General features: G+C 38.4%; 1 protein-coding gene across 2 annotated transcripts in view; it reads right to left on the bottom strand.

Moving 5' to 3' along the window:
• Nucleotides 1–665: 665 nt before the first annotated feature.
• Nucleotides 666–11,183, bottom strand: part of TCEA1 (transcription elongation factor A1) — a 42,923-nt gene continuing 32,405 nt past the window's right edge. For both annotated transcript variants that reach the window (XM_077765021.1, XM_077765020.1), the window contains exons 9-10: nucleotides 4,182–4,253; nucleotides 666–2,249 (exon numbers count right to left, since the gene is read on the bottom strand). In XM_077765021.1, the coding sequence (XP_077621147.1) occupies nucleotides 2,241–2,249; nucleotides 4,182–4,253 (81 nt within the window). In that variant the 3' untranslated portion in view covers nucleotides 666–2,240. The remainder of the gene's footprint in view (nucleotides 2,250–4,181; nucleotides 4,254–11,183) is intronic.

Here is an 11,183-nt window from a genome sequence, read left to right as displayed (position 1 = left end):
GGGGGGGGAAGGAGGGGCAAGGAGGGAGGAGAGAGAACTGTTGATTAAAATTCTTTAAAGCCCAACACTTTTACCTGTAGTTTGTATTCTGAGAAGAACACACCCGAATTACACTGTGAACTCTAAGGACAATCGCTGTGTACCTATAAGAATTCAAAGTATAGCCTGTTATTTCTTTCAATAGCTTAATACTTTAAATTTGTTTTTCCATTTTTAAGGTAACGGATTTCGACGTCTGGCTGTACAGAAGCACTTCGGAACTCAGGGCGGTTCTTCGTGAGTTCCTACTGCGCGGGTCTAATTTAAGTCTCCTGCGTATTCATTTCACACTTACTGGGTCCTGGAAATAAAATGACCGAGTCCTGCCTGTGAGAGCAGCCCCTCCCCAGGTCTCGACACCGGGCTGGTGTTTCTCACTGGCCTCAGCCTCCCCGATCACGCTCGGCGCACACGCGGCAGGTGCTCATGCTCCCGCCTCCCGCCCCAGGGGTCCGGGAAAAGAGAAAACCATGCTCTGCGCTGCACTAACCCCAGTTTTTACTTGAAACCAGGCAGGTGTCACTTAATTAAAACCAGCCTTTAAGAACCCCTTAGGGATCGGAAGAGAAATCTTGAAACAAAAGGTAGAGCAAGTGTCAATGTCTAAATAAAATGACAAGATGGGATGCGTGTTTAATAACAAGAAACTTTATTGGATTACAAATTTAAAAATGGATCACTTAATTTAAAAGTGGTACTATTTTCGTTTTATTCTTCCAAAACTCATTCTTCCAAAAATGCGCTTTATTTTTCAAGTGATAAAGGTTAATCTGAGGACTGACAAAGTAGAGGCAGGATGGGACAGGGGGTCAGTGCTCGTACATGGGGCCCTGGCACAGACCTGTAACGCTGTCTTCCGTGTTACGTCAAATTGATTTGCGTTTAAAAAGTGGGAAAAGGGAGCAAAGGGGAGTGCAAAGCATGTACTGAAGTCTTTCTACAGGAGTCTGATAGAATACGGACTGAGCACGATAAAAATGTAGGCTTTGTAAAGGCGGCCTCTATGATGGGCTAGAACAAGTGTACCCTAGGGAATCGAAAAAATCATTTTTTTTTTTACTCCTAACAAAACAAATCGTACGCACTTAAAAAAAATTTAACTAGAAGGTCTGTACTGTAAAACCAACTGCAATACGGCCCATATAATCAGTTTGTTTAAGAACCTCATTCATTGTGTAACAGAAAAAGAGCCAGCAAATTGGATTCGGGACCAAAATGTTTTCTATCAACCTCCATATGGAAAGACCACAGCTTTAATGATTCATATAGTCCTTAAACCTAATCCTTGGTCAGTAGAGATTTCCAAACCAAAATCAAGTCATTAACTGTTGACAGTAACTATACTGCACTAAAACAGTAACATTTTCTTTGCAGGTGTGTCTTCCGAAGACGAGAAAAATGGTCAGAAGCTTTCATTCTTCGCCTATGCTGGGATTTACGGAAAACCTACTCAACTACAACAGTGTTCCACAAAACCAAAATGCACCACAAAGTCAAACAGGTAAATAAACAACAAAACCAAACTGATTCCAACAAAGTCATGTTTCCAAAAGTAAAATCTATGAAGAACGAGTCAAAAACATGTACAAGAAATTACAGGAAATGATTATCATGGTTAGTTACAAATGCAAAATAATATCTAATCATCCCAGACTTGTGAACATAATAATTAATTCAATCTCATAGGCTAGTTCAAATATTATGTACAATTTAGATAAGCTGGTCAAGTATTATCTGAATACACACCACATTTGATAAACTTATATTACCTCTTCTCCTCGTTTACTACTTGCAGCTACGTGCCAATATGGGGGAAAATGTAATTTCCATTTATGTATTAACTGAGAAGAGTAACATTTCTACTGTATATGTTTTGGACTGTAAAAAAGTTAAGGTACGTTTTCCTTTGAAAAGAAAAAAAAAGGTAAAAATAAACTGCCAAAAGTTTAGTATCAACTTACTATAAAATTGAAAAAAAAAGTTTTGAAACAGATACCATATAATTATTATGTGGTCTCCCTAACGATCTGAAACTAGAGAAGGCATTTAAGGAAGGAATGCTATGTCAAAAACCAACACTAACCCAAGGGATGTATGTTACTTTAAAAATCTGATTTGCAAGAAAACTAGATGGCCTAGTTTTAAAGCTAATTACAAAATCCATTTTTTAATGGTCCAGACATTTTGCCGTTTCTTCCAACTCAACAGAACTGTCAAGAAAAAAAAAGAGAGAAGTATTTCATAAGACATTTAAATACACACAATGGAGTGTACCCCGCCCCCATTTAAACACAGTACACACCATACACTGCTGAAGAGGCATTTTTTAAAAAGACGCTCTATTTCTCAGACATGAATAGTCACCTATCCTATGTGTTTGACTTTTCCAACTTAAAATCAGTAGGAATCTATAACTGAAGAAATAGTATAAAATTGTTTTTGACAGTACACTTCTTAATGTTTTTAGGTTAAAAAAATCAATTCCAAAAAAAAATTAATTTCAAACTTAAAACTTAAGCCACCCTATGCATCGTCTTTCTACATTAAATTGAACTTTCCTAAACTCTAACAGGTACTACTGTCAGAACTATGCTGCACAAACTATATTCAAAACAAACTGCAATATGCCCAATAATAATCGTAATAATCATCATCCATTATACAAAGCAAACTGAAGCGCTATCTGGAAAAACCAGTCTTGCTCAACAGGACTAAAAATAATTAATGAACATCCCTCTCTTCAACCATGTAGAAAACTTCTACCAACTCAGAAGACAGAAGGTTTCAAATCATGATGACACTCTCACTACCAGTAGCTAAATCTTTGTATATAATAAAATGGGCACTGGCCTCAACCCCTAAAATCAAGTCTAGGGCCAAAGTCCCGTAACCATTCTCCATATTTGTGGAGAATATTTCCCCATTATCTAGTTTTAATGCACCTCTGAATTTCAGAAAATGCGTTAACTTATGTGAATCATTCAAAATAAGCATTAGAGTAGAAGGCCTAAAGCTAAGTACAGCTTTAAAAAAAAAATAAAAAGAAGCACACAAGGTTTCTCAAAATCTAATAAAAACAACCAGCATTTCTGGAATACCAACGATTATCAGGCAGTTTAAATATATTATCTGCACTCCTCACCACAGCCCGTGATGTAGACATTTTTTACACTTCACATAATGTAAAATTACAATGCACTGAAAAGATCAGCAACAACGCAATTCATAACCTGCTTGGCTCTAAGACCCTACACCCCTACCAGGGGAGCTCTCCAACCACCCAAACCCAACGTCCTTCTCTCTGTGAACGATAAAAATGGTCTCAGAAGTGATGTGTAAATCTTCTCCCAAGTTTAAGTTAGATTTTTGTGGCTCACAAAAATCACTCAAGGGATCCCTTGGGGCGCCTGGGCGGCTCAGTCAGTTGAGCAACCGACTTCGGCTCAGGTCATGATCTCACAGTTCATGAGTTCGAGCCCCACGTCGGGCTCCATGCTGAAAGCTCAGAGCCTGGGGCCTGCTTTAGATTCTGTGTCTCCCCCTCTCTCTCTGCCCCTCCCATGATCATGCTCTGCCTCTCTCTGTCAGTGATAAATAAACGTTAAAAAAAATTTTTTTTTTAAAAAAGAAGGGATCCCTCAAGTAACTAACATGCCCGTGTAGGGCTAATTCAAGAGAAGAGCGGTTCCAGTGAGAAAGCTCAGTGAAAAGCCTAATGAAACCAGGGCAGTGCTCATCTGTTAATTCCTAAAATAAACACTAACACCATTGGGCTGGATTTCAACAAGATAATCTTTCCAGATCAAAACCCACAAGGACAGGTAACACACGTGTACAGACTTTCTGGAAGTGCAAATGTGGAAGCAACTGAATGAATACAGTAGATTCTGGACTATGACACAGTAACTACACATTAAAGATCCAATCCTGTTATTCCTGCACCAAAACAATATGAAGGGAGGAACATGAATATTCTTCATTTCTAAGAGTATATTCCTTTACAGACAGTCCGTCATGGACTTGCGTAATACTGGACAGCACGAGCATGCACTTACACATCTAGATATCTAGGTAGTCTAATAAAACGATGTGAAGAAATCTATTACAAATGGGTAAAATACGAACGTAAGAAAGTGCCATACCTTCCATCGATTTCCACATTCATTGCAGACAACAAATGTTGTCATTGGTTCATCAGCACTACGAGTTTGTACCTACAGCAAAATGAAGCGAAAAGTATGACTTTTAACAACACTGTAAGAAGTCCAATCTCAGTGAGAACGCTCTGTATGGGGAGGTACAGTAGCCACAACAGCACCACAATAAAATGTGTCAGGGCCTGAAACAAGTTCAAGTAAGCCAAATAATGCCAAAAGGACACATATTTCACAACTTCCTTTTCTAAGGCATTCTGTTTGTCTTTTCATGTTTAGTTTATCCCAGATAAGTGGAAATCATCCGTCACACATTTTATTTTTCATAAATGTCTAATAAATATAGAAAAATTTCATCATCCCTTAAAAGATACATCAGTTTCCTCTTACAAATTAGCAGAGATGTAAAAATTATAAATGTTTCATTTTAAAAAATATAAACTGCCCTCACCTTTCTAAAAGTGAGGCAGCAACAGCTAAGAGCCTTAAATATCCATTCTCTGTGACCCAAGAACTTGGTATCTGATCTAAGATGGTAATCAGAAACACAAATAAAGACCTGTGTACAGATCAATCATTAGGGAAATGCAATTTAACACCACAAGGATATATCACTTTGTATCACTGCACACCTGTCAGAATGGCTAGTATGAAAAAGACCAGAGGGGCGCCTGGGTGGCTCAGTCGGTTAAGCGTCCAACTTCGGCTCAGGTCATGATCTCACGGTTCGTGGGTTCCGGCCCTGCGTTGGGCTCTGCATTGGCGGCTAGCTCAGAGCCTGGAGCCTGCTTCAGATTCTGTGTCTCCCTCCCTCTCTGACCACCCCCTGCTCATGCTGTCTCTCTCTCTCCCAGAAATAAATAAAATATTTAAAAAAAAAATTTTTTTAATGAAAAAGACCAGAGACAACAAATGGTGCTGAGGATGTGGAGAAAAGGGAGCCCTGTGGGTAGGAATGTAAACTAGTATAACCATTACAGAAAACGAGATGGCAGTTCCTCAAAATATTACAACTTCAACTCCTGTAGGGGTATCTGGCTGGCTCCATTGGTAGAGCATGCAGTTCTTGATCTCAGGGTTGTGAGATCGAGCCCCATGCTGGGAGTAGACTTTATTTAAAAAAAAAAAAAAAAACCTACCGCATGATCTGGGAATCCCAGTCCACGTGTATCTCCAAAGGAAATTAAATATGGACCTCAAAGAGGTGTCTGCACCCCCATGATCCCTGCAGCAATATCCACAATAGCCAAGATATGAAAACAACCCAAATGTCCTTCAATGGAAGAATGGATAAATAAAAGTGGCTTCTATATACACAATGGAGTATTATTCAGCCATAAAAAAGAAGGAAATCCTGCCATTTGAGACAACATAGATGGACCTGGAAGGCATGCTAAATAAAATACACCAAACCGAGAAAGACAAATACTGTATGGTATCANAGTCTCTTTTATAAAGGCAGGAATATGCTTTTCCTTATGAGGTATCTGTATTCAGAATATGGGTCTGATATGGAATACTGGGAGGCCTAGTCAATACCAGCAGGCTTATTTCCAACATGAGTCAGTAGTAGTAGAAGGAGATACTAGTCTTCATTTCTCATGGCAGAAGCTGTGCAAACAATGCCATTTCCTTGCTGTGACTGCCATCTAGAGAGGCCGGTGCGGCTCCCGGCAGTATCACTTCTATGTGACTTCTTAAATAAAAAAATTAAATTTTAAAAAAGCTGATTTCATAGAAACAGAGAATGGATGGTGGTTGCCAGGGGCTGGGATAAGAGGGAAATGGAGAGATACAGGTCAAAGGATATAAACTTTGTTATAAAAAGTAAGTTTCTGAGGATCTAATTAATGTATAGCATGGTGACTATAGTTAGAGTAGATCTTAAGCATTCTCATGGGGAGGGAGAGAGGAAGGGAGGGAGGAAGAAAAGAGTGAACTATGTTAGATAATGAATATGTTAATTATCCTGATCTTGGTAATTTATTCCACACTGTATATGTGTATCAAACCATCACACTGTACACTTTAAATACATACAATTATATGCTAATTATTCCTCATAAAGTTGGAGGGTGGGAAATTTGTGTACAGGGATGTTTGCAGAGTGTAATTTTGCAACAGCGCAAACACTGGAAACAAATATCCAACAGGGAAGTAATGAAATAAGACATACCCCTCGGATGGAATATTATACAGCTATTAATATGTTTACACAGGTTTTTTTTTTTAATTTATTTTTGAGAGACAGAGAGACAGACAGACAGAGAGAGGCAGAGCACAAGTGGGGGAGGGGCAGAGAGAGGGAGACAGAGTCCACAGCAGGCTCTAGGCTCTGAGCTGTCAGCACAAAGCCCGACTCGGGGCTCAAACCCACAAACTGTGAGACCATGACCTGAGCCTAAGTCGGACGCTTAACCGACTGAGCCACCCAGGCGCCCCTGTATTTTCTTTTTAATAATTAAAGGAAAATCCTTATGTTTTATAGTAGCTATGTGAAATGAAGTACAGTTCGCCCTTAAACAATGTGGGGGTTAAGGCTGCCGACTCCTCGTGCAGTTGAAATCCACGTCTAACTCCCCCCAAAACATAACTGCTAATAACCTACTGCTGACTGGAAGCCTTACCAATAACACAAACTGTCAATTGACACATATTTTACATGTTTACATACTATATCCTAAATTGTTTTTTTAATGTTTATTTTCAGAGAGAGCGAGGACACGTGAGTTCACATGTGGGGGAGAGCAGGAGAGAGAGAATCCCAAGCAGGCTCCACACTGTCAGCCCAGAGCCCAGAGGGGGCTTTATCTCACAAACCACGAGATCATGACCTGAGCCAAAATCAAGAGTCAAATGCAACTGAGCCCCCTACATGCTAAATTCTTAAAGCAAACTACAGAAAAGAAAAGGTGACTAAAAATCAGAAGGAAAATACATTTCCAGTACTGGATATATATTTACTGAAAAAACTTTTGTGTACAAATGCACTCACGCGGTTCAAACCTGTGTTGTTCAAGGGTCAACTGTGTATAAAATGATTCGCTGCCACTAGATTAGAAAAGATTCACAAAATACTGCAGTTTCCAGAATACTGACCACTGTTCTCTCTGAGCACAGATTAATGAGTGATTTTAAATTTCTTGCTCATATTCTCCTGTACTTTCCAATCTTTCTATGAATAGGTACTTTACATTGCTCTAAAAGGCTAAGATGACCGTAAAAATCCAGAAATCTCACTCCTAAGACACTCTGAAGAATGGAAAGCAGGGTCTCAAAGAGATATTTGTGTAACAGCAGTTCATCACAGCATTCCTCACAAACAGCCTGCAAGGCCGAAGCTGATGTCTGCGAGCAGATGAACGGATAAACAAAGTGTGACATATACATACCATGGGCTATTACTCAGCTTTTAAAAGGAAGGGATTTCTGATACATGCTATAGTACAGATGACCATTTATGAACATTGTGTGGTTTTAACTTGCCTTTCCGTGACGATTAGTGATGTTGTCTGTACATAGATCTTTATTTGTGTTCCTAATTACTATCTTAGAGCAGATCAGATATCAGAAATAAGCCAGAGACAGAAAAGAACAAATACTGTTGTATGATTCCATTTCTTCCTTTGACAACCTAGAGACTGGTGGTTGTCACGAGTTAGGGAAATGTGCAGTTATTCTTTAATGGATACAGAGTTTCAGTTTTGCAAAAGAAAAAGAATTTTGGAGACTGGCACAATATTACGAATGCACTACTACTCAACTGTATACTTAACAATGGTTAAGATGGTAAATGTTAGGTTATGTGTATTTTACCACAACTAAAAATTTTAAATTAAAAAGAGAGCTCAGGAAAAAAACAGAAATAAGCTAGTATGATTTTTTAAAATTTTATCAACATAGCAGACTTCTGAAGTTCTCCACTTAAGAGAATTCCTGAAACCAACATTCCAAAGACAGAATATTATCTCTTTCAAGTACACATTCCTGAGTGAGGCTGACAACACATTACTAAAGTCAGAAGTTATTCTTAGGTGGGGCGCCTGGGTGGCTCAGCCCGTTAAGCGTCCAACCTCGGCTCAGGTTATGGTCTCATGGTCTGTGAGTTCGAGCCCCGAGTCAGGCTTTGTGCTGCTTCAGATTCTGTGTCTCCGTCTCTTTCTGCCCCACCCCTACTCACAATCTGTCTCGCTTGCTCTCGAAAATAAATGAACATTAAAAAGCAAAAAAACAAAAACAAAAAAAACCTTATTCTTAGGTTTAAATGTAAGGGAGGTAAGGAAGATAGATGAAAGCAAGAATCTAAATGCCAACAATACTGTATTCTGAATAAGGTATATTTAAATTGAATGTGGGATAATGAAATTAGGATATTACCCCTTCAGAGATGAGAAGCTCACAATACCTGTAAACTATCAACATGATTTTTAAGTCAAAAGCCCAAAGGAAGATACAGAAGAAGCATTCCCAAAAGAATGGCATTCTGCTTACTTAAGGCCTTCAGATAAAAATGCTTTGAAAACTCCTGAAGTAGTCTCATGTATTTATACCTATATACTTGCTAAAACTAGGGCCCTCAAAGTAAGAGGAACTTCTTGCTTTCTGGAAAAAATCTGATCTCCTGGTAGATACATGTTAACCCAAGAGCCAAGTCTCATACCTGTTATTTTGCCAACTTTGGAAGTTTTAGATCTACTGAATTTTTTTTTATTCTACTTTAAATACCTTTCTATTTATACTTAATACTTCCTACTATGTGGCATTTTCAGGACAAAATTTCATTGCGGAGATTTTTCCACCTGATAAAAAGAAAACATCGTAATTCAAACTCAGGAATTTCTGAAGTCATTTTCATTTGTTAATATATTTTAGTGACTATCAATAGTAATACTTCCACAGAATACTGAAATATAAGATATATAACTATGATTAAATGAAAGACTTCAAAAAGGTAGAGGACTTCAGCTTGGTTAAGTAGAGCAAATCGTTTATGTAATGTGCTACCGCATTTTTAGGAACTGGGAAAACAGGAGCGCCTGTACAGCCCAGTCTGAAGAGCATATGTCTCTCAATCTCAAGTTCATGAGCTAGAGCCCTGTGCTGGGTGTGTAGATTACAAACTAAACCAAACACACACACACACACACACATACACACACACACACACACACACACACACACAGAAAATAAAATGGAAAACAAAAATATATTCATATTTGCGTATGCGTGCATAAAACACACAGAGAAGTCCACACAACAATCGAGTAATCCCAGGGAGGTGGGACCAAGTAGCTGCAGGCCAAAGAGGGAAGGGACCTTTCTACTCTTAATCTTTTGTACCTTTTGAATTTTTAACCTTGAGAACAGAATACTCTCTAAAAGTTATTTTAAAAAAAAAACCCAAAAAACAAAAGGTTCATTTCTACAACTTACAGAGTTTATTCATATTTTCTTTTTTTTTTTTTTTAATGTTTTATTTATTTCTGAGAGAGAGAGAGAGAGAGACAGCGTGAGCAGGGGAGGGTCAGAGAGAGAGGGAGTCACAGACTCTGAAACAGGCTCCAGGCTCCGAGCTGGCAGTCAGCACAGAGCCCGACGCGGGGCTCGAACCCATGAACCGCGAGATCATGACCTAAGCGAAAGTCGGATGCTTAACCGACTAAGCCACCCAGGTGCCCTAGTCATATTACTTTCTTAATGGCTTCATTTTCTCTCAATCAGAAAATCAATTCCCTAAATCTATTACCCTGAAACTAACTGTAAGCTGTTCTCTAATGGGAAAATCTTGAATTGAGTAGCTTACAGACACAGCACAAAAATACCTTCTTGACAAATGAGATTAATGACAGTTTGATAAGCCATTTTCACACACATTTACAACAAAAATAAACATTATGTGGCTCTTTTCACAGCTCTTTTGTTCCAGAACAAAAAAGGCTAGTCACATTATATCTGAAGATAAAAGTCACCAATATGTTGCAGAAAAGGAATCGATATCTGGAAAGCAATTAAGCTAAAAGCACCCACACTCCAAGTGAGGAAGAATAAAGAACTTTCCTTAAATTATATGACCCTGGCAAATAAAAAGAATTATAACCTGATTATATACTAACCACTAATCAACAGCTCAACTCTTAGAAAACGAATATGGCCATTCTATTAAATCCTATGTGTTGTATTAATTTTATTTAATTGATACAGCTTTCACAGTAACCATTTCCATGAAAGTATAAATACATCAACTTATTTTCAATTAACTGGAATCTATTTAGTATAAAGAAAGCATACTTGGAGCGCTTGGGTGGCTCAGTCAGTTGAGCCTCTTGACTCTTGATTTCGGCTCAGGTCGTGAGCTCACAGTTCATGAGATCCAGTCCCCTGTGAGGCTCCGCAGAGCATGGAGCCTGCTTAGGATTTTCGCTCCCTCCCTCCCCCTCTCTCTCTCTGCCTCTCCCCGCTGCTCGCACACATGCTCTCTCTCTCAAAATAAATATTTTTTTTAAAAAAGCATTCTTACACTGAAGAGATCATATCTCCTCTTGAGAAATATCAAAGTACTGGCAATTATCTTTACTGCTTGTTTTGAAATAAGAGTTGGAAGCATTCTATTTAGTTATTTTTAATTGAATTATAACTGACATACAATATTGTTATTAGTTTCAAGTGTACAACAGTGATTAGATATTTTTATACATTATGAAATGATCTTAATAGGTCTAGTTACCCTCTGTCACTATACAAAGTTATTACATTACTGACTATATTCTTCACGCTGTACAGCAGCACATCCTTGTGACTTGTTTTCTAACTGAAGTCTGTACCTCTTCATCTCTTCCATGCAGCCCACCCTCCACCTCTCTTCTCCAACAATCACCAGTTTGCTCTCTCTATCTGAGTTTCAAACATTTTTGGTTAATCCATTTCTTTTGTTTTTTAGGTTCTACATATAAGTGAGGTCATACAGTATTTGTCTTTCTGTCTTACCTGACT

This window comes from Crocuta crocuta, unplaced genomic scaffold (genome assembly GCF_008692635.1).
Source record: "Crocuta crocuta isolate KB4526 unplaced genomic scaffold, BGI_CrCroc_1.0 scaffold94, whole genome shotgun sequence".
Taxonomy (NCBI): Eukaryota; Metazoa; Chordata; class Mammalia; order Carnivora; family Hyaenidae; genus Crocuta; species Crocuta crocuta.
Note: the sequence above shows the minus strand (reverse complement) of the source record. Positions and strands in the feature narration are given on the sequence as shown.